The sequence below is a fragment of the Hylobates moloch genome, unplaced genomic scaffold (assembly GCF_009828535.3).
Source record: "Hylobates moloch isolate HMO894 unplaced genomic scaffold, HMol_V3 SCAFFOLD_19, whole genome shotgun sequence".
Lineage (NCBI taxonomy): Eukaryota > Metazoa > Chordata > Mammalia > Primates > Hylobatidae > Hylobates > Hylobates moloch.
The window spans coordinates 15,062,833-15,075,471 of record NW_026652294.1 but is presented as its reverse complement, the minus strand read 5'-3'; the positions used below and the strand labels follow the sequence as shown (position 1 = coordinate 15,075,471).

At 58.8% G+C, this 12,639-nt stretch overlaps 1 protein-coding gene across 8 annotated transcripts in view; it reads left to right on the top strand.

The window, feature by feature from the left end:
* Window positions 1-10,242, top strand: part of GGA1 (golgi associated, gamma adaptin ear containing, ARF binding protein 1) — a 28,128-nt gene extending 17,886 nt beyond the window's left edge. For 3 of the 8 annotated variants that reach the window (XM_058431169.1, XM_058431170.1, XM_058431171.1), the window contains exons 12-21: window positions 2,649-2,713; window positions 3,185-3,357; window positions 4,131-4,327; window positions 5,049-5,218; window positions 5,458-5,568; window positions 5,654-5,753; window positions 7,751-7,925; window positions 8,755-8,876; window positions 9,191-9,411; window positions 9,794-10,242. In XM_058431169.1, the coding sequence (XP_058287152.1) occupies window positions 2,649-2,713; window positions 3,185-3,357; window positions 4,131-4,327; window positions 5,049-5,218; window positions 5,458-5,568; window positions 5,654-5,753; window positions 7,751-7,925; window positions 8,755-8,876; window positions 9,191-9,411; window positions 9,794-10,141 (1,682 nt within the window). In that variant the 3' untranslated portion in view covers window positions 10,142-10,242. Of the gene's footprint in view, window positions 1-2,648; window positions 2,714-3,184; window positions 3,358-4,130; window positions 4,328-5,048; window positions 5,219-5,457; window positions 5,569-5,653; window positions 6,621-7,750; window positions 7,926-8,754; window positions 9,031-9,190; window positions 9,412-9,793 lie in introns of those variants that run through there. The other 5 variants (XM_058431172.1, XM_058431175.1, XM_058431173.1 and 2 more) reach the window with 5 other exon arrangements.
* Window positions 10,243-12,639: the final 2,397 nt, after the last annotated feature.

The window sequence follows — 12,639 nt, the reverse complement described above, 5'->3', positions numbered from 1 at the left end:
CTGCACTCTGTCCTGTCTTAGGTGACCCTCACCGTCTCTGCAGGCAGGTGCTGTTAATAGCCCCACTGCACAGTGAGGAAATGGCAGCACAGAAAAGCTCAGTGGCTCATGCTTGGAATCCCAGCACTTTGGGAGGCCGAGGCAGAGGGATGACTTGAGGTCAGGAGTTTGAAACTAGCCTGGCCAACATGGCGAAACCCCGTCTCTATTAAAAATACAAAATTAGCTGGGCATGGTGGCACATGCCTGTAGTCCCAGCTACTGGGGAGGCTGATGCAGGAAAATTGCTTGAACTGGGGAGGTGGAGGTTGCGGTGAGCCGAGATGGCACCACTGCACTCCAGCCTGGGTGACAGAGCGAGGCTCCATCTCACAAAAAAAAGAAAAAGAAGAAGAAAGGCTGGGTGACTTGTGCAGAAAGGGCTCCAGGACTTGAGCTGGGCTCTGATCCTGAAGCCACACTGTGAGCAGCTGGGCTGCTCTGACTTGTTGTTCATAAGCAAGGAAAAGGAAATGAGGACCTGGAGTGTGGAGGGAGAGCTGAGGGGAAAGGAGGCCCAGTTGTGAGCTCCCTTTGTGAACCCACCAGCCAGCACCCTCCCTGAAGCTGCTTACAAGCCCCATGCAGCCGCCCCCTCTTCATTCAGAGCCGAGGGTGACTGCAGGGAGAGGACCTTTACCCCATTCTACAGAGAGGTAAAGGACAGTCAAGGGACAGGAACGTTCATACAAGGTTTATCTTCCCCTGTGGAGCCAGCCCTGGGTAGCAGCTACCTGAGGGGCAGCGGGTAGGGAAGTACTGCAGGGCCACCAGCCCCCAGCTAGCAGCTGCAGCACCACCTCCACAGGAGAAGCAAGATGCAGCCGCACTTCCTGTCCCCACACTGCATTGGCATAGTCCTGAGCCACCAGCTTCCTTCTGTTTTCCTCTCAGAGGCAAAGCATGGGGGCACAGGAGCCAGAAGTGCCAGGGCAGCCTGCAGCCTGGGCCTGGGGAATGGAGGAGGCCCTGGGGCCACACAGGGGGCTGGTCCTCACTCTTCACGGCAGGGGTGGGAGACAGGTTCCTGTCCGTCAAGGAGGGTGTTCAGGCAGCCTTAACCTCCCCCGTCTCAAGTGATCCTCCCATCTCAGGTTCCTGAGTAGTTGGGACTACAGGTGTGTGCCACCATGCCCGGTTAATTTGTTTATTTTTAGTAGACACAGGGTTTCACCTGTGTTGGCCAGGCCGGTATTGAACTCCTGGTCTCAAGTGATCCACCCACCTCAGCTTCCTAAAATGCTGGGATGACAGGCATGAGCCACTGCGCCCACCTCTTTTTGGTTTTGAGATGGGGGTCTCACTATATTGCTCAGGCTGGTCTCAAACTTCTGGCCTCGACTAATCCTCCCATCTCAGCCTCCCAAGTAGATGGGACCACAGGCACTGGCTAATTTTTTTTCCTTTTATTCTTTAGAGGTGGAGTCTCTATGCTGCCTGGGCTTATCTCAAACCCCAGCTTCAGCCTCCCAAATAGCTGGGATTACAGACATTAGCCACTGCACCTGGCTGGTGTCTCCATTTTACAGATGAGGCTGTCACCCCCCCAATATCACACAGCCAAGTGGCAGAGTTGTGTTCAAATGCTGGCAGTCAGGCCATGCTCTGTCTGAGTCCAGATTCTGCCATTTTCCAGCTGTGTGTCCTCGGGCAGTTTATTTACCAACTCTGAGTCCATTTTCTTATCCCTAAAAGAGGGCTGAGAAGCTCACCCCTACTGTTGAAGCTTGTTTGAGGATTAAGCAAGACCAGCATCTGAAGGGCCTGACGCATCTAGGGCATCATCAATGCACTTTATCTCTGGCCTCTAAGAAGTGCATCTAGAAGAGACCCAACTGTCACAGCTTCCTGGTACCCTTGCCTTTGCCTCTCAGGTAGCACTTCGGTTTGGACCTCACTTTTTCAGGATTTGTAGAAACAAGATCCCTTATCTTCTCTAGGTCAGATCTGGGGTGAACTTGGCTGACAGTATTCCCGGGCAGGCAGAGGTCAGGCTGGCTGGTGACCTGCTGCCTCCTTCCCATTGGCAGCTAGTTCCAAGGCCATCCACAGGGCCCCCCCAGCCCTCTGTAGTACCAGTGAGCCTCACTGGCATGTGCCAGGGCCAACAGGGCCTTCAGTGTCGCCTCCAGTCCAGCCCTGTCCTCATATTTTTGGGGACACTGTGGCTCAGCCAGCACAGTGCCTAGCCCACAGTCACCCAGCAGGCGTCCCTGGAGTGGGCCAGTGGCGGGCACAGAACTGCTCTCTGCTTGCCTGGATGCATGAGGAGAGGAACCTCATCTCCTTGCAGCCCAGCCCTGCAGGCTCTCTGCTGCCAGACGACGAGTGAAGATGAAAGTCCTGATGTCTGTTGTCTTTGTGCACAGACAACAGTGGCCTGGCCAGGAAGAGGGGAAGCGTGTGTGGGGTCAGCAGAAGGGGCTGCCGGGATCTTGGTTACTAGTTCTGCTCTGCTGCTGGTTCCCTCTGAAAGTGTGGGTTTCTCCCCTCCGTGCTGAGCCTCAGAAAGGGGCAGGGAGCCCCATGCCAGCACACATGGCCCCTCGGCTCTCTGGCCTCTGCAGGGTCAGCCCAGCTCCTTCACCTCTCTCCTGCTTTCCCCTCAGGCCTCAGTGACCCCACACCCCCTTCAGGCCCAAGCCTGGATGGTACCGGATGGAACAGCTTCCAGGTAGGAGGGGACCACAAACTAGTCTGGCCTGTCCCAGTCCCAGGGTCAGGGCAGCTGGGACAAGCAGCCTGGAGAAACTAAAAGGATGGATGGGCTCTATTCAAGGGCCCAGGGCCAGGGGGTGGCCCAGGGGCCTGGAGACACCCACCCAGGGTAGAGGGCCTCCCCTTACCTCCAGCTGTATCTTCCCCAAGTCTCAGCCTTGGGGCTGCAGCCCAGCCTTTGGGATTGGGATTGAGATGGGCAATCCCTCTTCCTTTCCCTTGAGGGTGACAGAGGTCCCTGGAATATAGAACCCCTAACCATACCTAGCCACCCTGCATCATGGACATGGGTGGTCTGGGGTCCCCACCTCTGTGGCTGCTTTCCCAGATACCATTTGCAGGGAGGACACTGAGCCTCAGGGCAGGATCAGGTGATGCTGACACCTCTCTAGACAGCCCCACCCCACCTGCATCCTTTTCCCCACAGTCGTCTGATGCCACTGAGCCCCCAGCCCCTGCTCTGGCCCAGGCCCCCAGTATGGAAAGCCGACCCCCAGCGCAGACATCCCTGCCAACAAGCAGCGGTCTGGACGACCTAGACCTCCTGGGGAAGACGCTCCTGCAGCAGTCGCTGCCCCCGGAGTCCCAGCAAGTGCGGTGGTGAGGGCCCACCATGGCTGGCATGGGGTGGGGAGCACTCCCCGTTCCCACAAACCAGCAACTTTTCCTGGGCTTGTCCAGGCCCAGCAGGGAGAGGCTCGTTGTTGTCTTGTTCTATAAGCAGCAGATGCCAAGCACTGCACCTGCCTCTGGAAACACAACAGTGCCCAAGGCAGACCTGGGCCCATCTCACAGAGCACAGTTTATGAGACCTGGGCCCACTGGCCTGGCCTCCCCCGAGGTGTTCCCAGCTCCCTTGAGAAAGGCCCAGAGGGCCAGCGGAGGGGAGGACACTGGGCTGGAGTGAACAGGTGGGGTGCAGAGTGGAGGGAGAACAAGAGCTGCTCCTTCTGAAGGTAAGAAGACCCAAGGCCAGAGAGACAGCCACACGTGCCAGCCTTTCCTGTGCCCTTGATCTCTCCATCACCAAAGAATCACTTCTTTTTCTTTTTTTGAGACGGAGCCTTACCCTGTCACCCAGGCTGGAGTGCAGTGGCATGATCTCGGCTCACTGCAACCTCCATCTCCCAAACTCAAGCGATTCTCCTATATCAGCCTCCTGAGTAGCTGGGACCACAGGTGTGCGCTACCACGCCCAGCTAGTTTTTTGTATTTTTTATAGAGACCAGGTTTCGCCATGTTGCCCAGGCTGGTCTCAAACTCCTGAGCTCAAGCGATCTGCCCGCCTCAGCCTCCCAAAGTGTTGGAATTACAGGGGTGAGCCACCACGCCTGGCCAAGAATCACTTCTTAATGCACTGTCCCCCCATTAAGGGAGAAGCAGCAGCCAGCCCCCCGGCTCACACTCCGGGACCTGCAGAATAAGAGCAGCAGCTGCAGCTCCCCCAGCTCCAGCGCCACCAGCCTTCTCCACACCGTGTCCCCAGAGCCCCCCAGGCCTCCGCAGCAGCCCGTACCAACCGAGCTCTCACTGGCCAGCATCACTGTGCCCCTGGAGTCCATCAAGCCCAGTGAGTAGGGCTGGGGTAGGCACAGGCTGGGCTGGGTCAGCTTGCTGCACTGTCAGGAGCTCTGTCTGGGGAAGCTAGCGGGAAAGCGGGGCTCCCCTGGCTCTGCCACTGGCCAACCGGAGGGGAGCTCTGAACAAGGCCCTCCCCTTCCCAGGAGTCAGTTTCCTTATCTGCCCCAGAGCAACCAGAGGACTGCTGTACAAACTCCAGGCTTATACAAGCAAGAAGACCTCTAGGGAACCGGCTCTGGGCCCCTTCCCTCATTGCCCTCTATGAGCTCCCTGTGACCAAAGACACTACCCCCACAGTGTCTCCCAGCAGTAGGCAGAGCTGCCCCTCTCACCAGTAGGAGAACCCTGAGCTCAGAAAAGGGGAGTGACTGCCACGAGGTCACACAGCTTGAGATTCACCCTCACCAAGTCCCTCACCCCAGCACTCCAGGCAGCAGCCACACTGCATCGGGGGAACCTGGGCTGTGACTCGGCTCCGGGGTGGGTGTCCTGCCTCCACTATCAGACTTGGGGTTCACCTGCCCTCTCTGGGCACCGCTCTGTGCCCCTGCCTGCACTGCCGCACAGGGTCCAGGTAATGCCCCAAAGGAGGGCTTTGCTCTTGTTGCCAGTACAGCAGCCAGCTCCTGAGGCGAGCCGGGTGGGGGCTGGGGGCAGAGCAGATGTGCTCTAGCTCAGCTGTCCCATCACCCTTCCATCTTCTCCCGCAGGCAACATCCTGCCCGTGACTGTGTATGACCAGCACGGCTTCCGCATCCTCTTCCATTTTGCCCGCGACCCACTGCCAGGGCGCTCCGACGTGCTGGTGGTAGTGGTTTCCATGCTGAGTACCGCCCCCCAGCCCATTCGCAACATCGTGTTCCAGTCAGCTGTCCCCAAGGTGACAAGCCAGTCGGACAGGGCATGCCTCCCTCCTCTCAAGCCAGGGTGACGTGGAGCTGGGTGGGGAGCCACCTGTCAGGGGGGCAGGTCTCTTTCCCTTGCTGGGTGGTCAGGGTAGAAGGGACCAGAAGGCTGAGCCTCAGGATCCCCGGAGGGGAGCTGGCAGGCTGGGCCTGGTTCCTCGGAGCAGGGCAAGCAGCCAGGGCTAGCTGTGCCCATCCTGCCGTCTGCCCACAGGTTATGAAGGTGAAGCTGCAGCCACCCTCGGGCACGGAGCTGCCGGCTTTTAACCCCATCGTCCACCCCTCAGCGATCACCCAGGTCCTGCTGCTTGCCAACCCCCAGAAGGTAAGGGGCCCCCAGGCAGTGCTGCAGGGTGGGGGCGGCCACTTCTCCTCCTCTGACCCCTCTGCCTTTGCCGTCTCTTTCCCAGGAGAAGGTTCGCCTCCGCTACAAGCTCACCTTCACCATGGGTGACCAGACCTACAACGAGATGGGGGACGTGGACCAGTTCCCCTCACCCGAAAGCTGGGGTAGCCTCTAGAACAGAGAGGGGCTGGGGAGAGGAAGGGGCAGAGGGACCGGTCACTGTCCAGCCTGGAGGGAGGCAGTGGTGGCCAAGGACACCCTTTGTTGCCCATGGCCATTCACCCCCAGGCCTGGTGCTTCTCCCCACACCCCTGTAGGCCTCAAGTGACTCTTCCCCCTTCTGCTCCGGCCCCACCCCTGCTGAGCCAAACCCAGTAGGAGGCTGGGCCTGGGTTTGTGCCACTGGGGTCTCCATCACCGGGACCCAGAGAGGGAGGGGCTGCGTAGCCTTGGAAGAACTTGGGTCATGGGGAGGAAGCGCGGCTGTCGGGGAAGGGCCAGGACCTCAGGCCCAGCTCCAACCCCAGCTGGGGTGGGGTCTTCCCCGCCTGTCTCTTATGCCTTATGGGAAGGCCCAGCCATAACTCGGGGGCCATGCTGGAGCTGGGGACCAGCTCAGGCCTCCTCCATAGGAACCCAGTGACTGGGGGGTGACGCCTACACCCCCAGCTATTTGCACTCTGGTGTGTGGTTTGACTCTGCTTTTCTTCCGGATTGGCCCTGTGGTCACAGCCTCAGGGGGCCAGGCTGGGGGAACCTCACCTGGCCCCTGCTCCTCCTGGGGGTTTCCCTTTGCCATTGGGCCCCGAGGGACTGTGGGGGCTCAAGGGTAATACCAGAGGCCCATGGCCCCAGCGAGGGGCTGTGGGGCGCCTAGAGTTCTCAGTGTGTCTCTTTCATTCATTGGCCTCTGCTGGGGCCTCCTATGGGTGTCTCACGTCTGTCCATCCATCTGTCCGTGGTCAGAAGTGGGGTCAGTGTGTGAGTGAGAGCAGGAGTATTTATGAAAATAAAACGTCGTTTTTCCTGGACCAGCTGCTCTCGTGGCCCTTCGGAGGTTGAGGGAGATGGGAGGGGTCGAGTCCACGTTCCCCAGGGCTGCCCTGTAGACCTCTCCACTTCCGTCTTTGGAGGTCAGGCCGTGGGCCCCCTCCCCACCACCCCCAGGCCCTGCACCGGAAGAGGCCCTGCAAAGGGGCCTGTGGCCAGTGCTGAGTCACCAAAGAGGGCGCTGGGCTGTGGTGGACCAGGACCGTCCCAGCTGGAAGTGGGCGACTGCTAGGGCCTGGCAGGAGCCCCAGCTGCTACAGACACCGAAGGGGAGGCCCCTGGCTGCTCACGACTTCCTCCTGCTGTGCTCAGCCCTCCACACAACCTCAATGCTGCAGCACCCTGGAGGGAAGTCCAAGCCCAGCTTCTCCCTCCCCCCAGACATCACTCCCTTGCCCAGCACCAATCACAGTTTGTTTGGGAGCAGACCCAGGGACCCTGAGCTGGGCCCCACCACTCCCAGCGGCAGCTCTCCCCCACATAGTGCTATCAGAGTTTTCTCCAACCAGGAGGCTGGGGTCCAAGCTTGGGCGTGGCTTCGAGGCCACACAGCTGGGAGCGAGGGGGCGCTAGTCCAGGCAGATGGGCCCCGTTGTGTGGGAGGCCAGCCCTGCGTGTGGCTCTGCAGGAAAGTGTTCCCTGCTCAGATGAGTCTGGGGAGGCTGCCCACGGTTTCTCCTGAGCTGATGAGCCCATACGGACCCTGGGAAGTCCCTCATTTAAGAAGCCATTTTCACTTTGCTAATCTAGTGTTTCCCAATCTGAACTTGGCCGCTGAACCCTTCTCCTTAGATATGGTTGTAACATGCTGGAGAATTGCCCAGCACACCCGCCTCCCAGCATGCGCTCTTTAACACTCATCAGCAAGCAAGGGGCCCCTCTCTGCTGGGCCCACACTGGAAGCGCAGGCTGGCTGAGAGCTCCTCCATGTCCGCCTTACTGCTGAGGGGACAAGAGGCATTAGCTGCGCCCCGCGGGAGCCTCCTATCAGATCCCTACAGCGGGACTCCCACCCTGGCACAGCCCTCCAGACAGAGCCTGGCCGCTGGAGGCTTCCAGACACCCTCTCAGCCACGTGGCCTCGTTCCTGTTCCCCTCCCCTACCCTGCAGGACTCGCCTCCACACTTGTGATGTCTCCTGAAGATAACTCCAGTTGGAAGTTTCTTCTACCTGAAATGAAACCATATCGCCTGCAGCATCCACTTGTGGTGCCGGAGTACCGCCTCCAGCACAGTCTCCATTACTGGCCGTGGCAGGGAGGAGTACAGGTTGGCATGCGGAACAGGTGGGACTGTGAGCTGGGAGTCTGGGGGCTGGTTCTGGCTGGGTCACTGGCTTGCTGTGTGATTTTGAGGAAGGTGCTTTCCTTTATGGAAAAGGGGAGAGGGACTCAATGAGCTATAAGGTCCCTCTGAGGGGTCCTTGGACAAAGGAGCCAGGCTGTCAGCTTTGGAGTGACCCAGGATGTTCCGGGGACGGGAAGGTGGGGTCCCTTCAGCCTTTGGACCTTCTCCCTTGCCTTGACCTTAACCCACCCATCCTGTCAGTCATGCCAGTGTTTCCTGAGCAGCCCCTGAGCCAGCCCGTCCTAAGAGTTCACAAGCTGGCAAGGACTTGGGAGCCAGTGTGGCACCCTGAGGGCGAAGACATAAGGTACCACAGAAGCCCTGCATCTGTCTGAGAGTCTGGGATAGGTTCTAACCAGAGGAAAGGACCCTGGGCCTCCACTCCCTGGAGGAGTCCTTCCCCAAATACCATGTTACTGCACAGAGGCCCGGGCCACTGCGCTCTTCAGTCTCAGGGGCTGGGATGCGGTGCACTGGGGAGGCGTGTGCTCTGTCTCTTGAAGGGTGACCCCCTGTGCCATGCCAAGACCAGTGGGACTTCCCAGATCTCGAAGCCACACTTCCATTTCTGTTGATTTGGCCGAGGCAGCAGTTAATTTTGGTTTTCAGCAACCGCAGCACACTGTTCGTCTGTTTGTGGCAGCCAGGAGAAGTGGCAAGGGCCTAGGAGCCTGGGAGCCTGGGAGCGTGCTCCTGCCTAGTCGTTTTTTGTTGTTGTTGTTGTTGTTGTTGTTGTTGTTTTTACGGAGTTTCGCTCTTGTTGCCCAGGCTAGAGTGCAATGGCACGATCTCGGCTCACTGCAACCTCTGCCTCCCGAGTTCAAGCGATTCTCCTGCCTCAGCCTCCCGAGTAGCTGGGATTACAGGCCTGCACCACCACATCCTGCTAAGTTTGTATTTTTAGTAGAGACGGGGTTTCTCCATGTTGGTCAGGCTAACTCCCACCTAAGGTGATCCACCTGTCTTGGCCTCCCAAAGTGCTGGGATTACAGGCGTGAGCCACCACACCCAGCCCCCAGTCAGTTTTTTGGGGTTTGTTTGAGGCAAGGTTTCTGTCAGCCAGGCTGGAGGGCAGCGTTGTATACACAGCTCCCTGCAGCCCTGACCGCCTGGCTCAGGCAATCCTACCCTCTTAGCCTCCTGAGGAGCTGGGACCACAGGTACGTGCCACCACGCCCAGCTAATATTTTTATTTTTTGTATAGAGTTTCGCCACGTTGCCCAGGCTGGTCTGGAACTCCTGAGCTCAAGCGATCCACCTGCCTCAGCCTCCCAAAGTGTTGTGGTGAGCCACTGTGTCCGGTCTGCCTGGTCTCTCGACATACCCCCTCCCCCAGTCTCTTTGGGCCTCGAAACCAGGGCAAGGCAGGCAAGAGGAGCCACCGGACCTGATGCCTGTAGCCTGAAATGCCCCGTGAAATGTGAGGTGAGGCCCAGAGAAGTCACACATTAGGGGCTGAGTCTGGGCCAGCAGTCTTGAGGTGTCTACCAGCATGGCACATTGCCCCCTACCTCCCAAGTCCTCCCCCCAGCCTCTGTCGGGCTGTCCTCTGGGGCTGGGCTCAGGGTACACACTCCTCCAGGGCTATCAGGATTAAAATGGAGTCCTCAGCCTTAGGGCCATCCCAGGATTTCCTGGAAAGTCCTTTGGGCTTGGGGAGGGAGGTGAGGGAGTTTTTAGAGCCCCAGAGATCTCACTATGCCCCTAGCTGCTCTGAGTGGAAGTCCACACAGAGGGCAGCACCGCAGGATGCTACAAACAGGCAATTTGTCAAAGTGTCTAAAATGAGATGTTTCTGCCCCTGCAGCCCCTGCTTCTGACTCCCGTTACCACCACCACTCAGCTGCTGACCTCCCTTTCCACATCCTGCTCAAGCCTTACCAGCACACGCTACCCAGACTGTCCCAGGCTTTCACAGACAAATCCGCACAGAGGCTGCCGGGCCCTCAAAGCAACCACAGAGGTTAAGGCGGAGCCAAAGGCCAATATTTCTGGAGCTCCCAGGCAATGCCGTCTGGGTATGGCACAGCAGGAGAGCCCATGCGGGCTTAGGAGACTGTCAGATCTGTTTCCTAACTTGGCCTCTACCACTTTCCCAGCTGGGGACCTTAGGCCAGGTGCCTTGGGCTATTCACCTGTAAAATGGGGACAGTGATACCAGCCTCACTGGAGGATATGCTATAGCACATGACAAAAAGTCCCATTGACCCAAGGCAGCTCGACACACACAGGGGTCGCTGTGGCAGGAATGGGGGTAAGGGGTCTTTCCATTCCTGACTTGGCAAGCTGAATAATGATGGTAACAAGAAACAGCGCAAGGCACTTTATAAGCATCTTGCATCTATTAATTAACCCTTCTATGAGGTAGGTACTATTATTTCCAATTTACTGAGGAGGATGCTGAGGTTCAGAGACGTGAAGTGTCCCACCTAAGGTCACCCAGCTAATGAGAGCCAGAGCCTGGCCAGATAGCCTCCTCCACACCCTTAAGCTCTCTCTGTTCCTGCTGCCTGAGCCACTGTGACAGGCACACTGCTGGGTCCCAGAGGATTTAGCAGGAGCCAGCTAAGACCAGCCTGGTAGAGAACGACCCAAGTCAACAGGCCCCTGGATTGGGGAAGGGCCCCACGAGGGGTTGGCTGGGGACTTCTGAGGTCCCCCTTCTGCGTCCGCAGTTTAGAAAGGCCATGATCCCAACACCCACTGATCAAAACTTCTGAGTCCGTAAGTCTCTGATCACAACATCCTTCTAAGGAACAGCCTATAACCCTAACCCAACCTTTGGGGAGTTCATCCTTCTATGATTCAACATCCAGGTGTGACAAGGGAGGGCCTAAAATCTACCCGGCACCCAGCTAGGAGGCACAACAGCCCCACCCGAATCCGACTCAAAGGCCCAGGATGTCTCTCCTGCCCAGGACCCTTAGGTCTGGCTGGAGGGGAGTCTGGAGACCAGGGCAGGAGTGCGGGGCAAGAGCTCAGTTAGACTGATAATAATGGCTCTGGTAGTTTCCACCACAGCTGTGGCTACAACCCACGTGTACTGACCCCTCACCAGGCCGGAGCTGGGGCTCAGGACTGGGCAAATCTAGGAGGGACAGAGGTATAAGCCAAACCTTGCCTTCAGGGACCTTCAGACCAGCTATAGAACCAGACAAGGCCAGGCCCAGTGTGGTCTGGGCTGGGGGCTTGGCTGGAACAGAGCGGGGACACTACATAGTCCAGAGACTTCCCGAGGGACAGGAAGGATGGCACCTGAGGTTCCCTTGCCATGCCACCTATAGTCACTGGCCAGCAGCCTTCCTGTTGGGAAAAGGGAGATGGGGGAGGGAACCTTGCCTGACGTCTCATCCTGGCCTGAGCTTTGATCTTGGAGCCTCCCAACTTCCCACCAGGATTCCACACTCAGGTGGGCTCCCATCTGGGAGGCTCTGGCCATAGCAGGCAGCTGTTGGGTTCCCTTCTCAGCTCCTCCCACCCCCAGTGAGGCCTGCCTCATTAGGGAGGAGAGAAGCAGCCAGTGAGTGTGCCAGGCCCTGTGCTGGGCACTGGGAGTATGGAGATGTGTGGGGGCCAAGGTCCTGCCTCTGAGAGGCGCCCAGTCTGCACCGGCACACAGTAGTGGTTCAAATAGTCTCAAACTAAACTGAAACTAACAAAGCAAAGTGCAGAGGGTGTGGCAGGACTCTGCGGCGCACCCTCCCCTCTTCCCCACGCCTGTGGCTCCTGATGCCACGGGTGCAGGGTAAGGAGAGCCTACTGTTTCCTAAAGGCTCTCTCATCTTGTAAAACCAGCAGTTATGGAGCACTTACTGTATGCCTAACTCTGTGTTGAGTGGAGGGCCAAAGAGAACTCCTACTGAGTTTGGGGGGTGGTTAGAGCAGCACCCACATCATTGCCCTACAAGAAGGAAGGGGGACGGAGGCTGTTTGACAAGAGGAATGAGAGGAGACGGGCTTCACAGATGGAGCAAACTGCCAGGAGATGTGGAGAACAGGGTGTCGCGAACCGCTCTGGGAGGGTTCCTGGTGGCTGAGGGAGGGGTGGTACGCACCTCCCTTAAAGGGAGCTGGCAGGGGTGTCTTGTCCACTCTGCAGAATGGGCAGGCCCAAGACAGCTGGCCCATCAGACCATTAGAAACAGCGAGTCCGGAGTTCCAGGGGCTTGTCCGCGGTCCACGGCCACACAGCAGCCCGTGGCCCCAGGAAGCCAAAGCTCCCAGCCAGTCATCCAGTGGTGGGGGGTTTAGTTCCAGGAGGCCAGAGGTCCTCTGCGGGAGAGAGTGCAGGGCAGTATCCGCGGCAGGCCCAGAGGGGCCAGGACAGGTCAGAAAGGCCTACCCCTCTTTCGCTTGGCACCCTTTCCTCTTTGCGAGGGATGCAAAGGTTATTTATACCCCGGGCCTGCAGGCTGCGGGTGGGGCAGGCACCCCGCCTGGGGCGGGTTGCGGGCGCGGGGGCAGGAACGGGCTTACCTGCTTCCCGCCACCGGGGCTGGGCGGGGCGCTGCGGGGAGGAGGAGCCGGGCACAACCTGTAGACGGCCGCGGCCGGCGGACACACAGCAGCGGGGGCCCGGCCGGGGGTCGCCGGGGGGCCCGGAAGCCGGGGGAGAGCGAGGAAACCAACTTGGAGAGGGGAGTGACCTGGGGG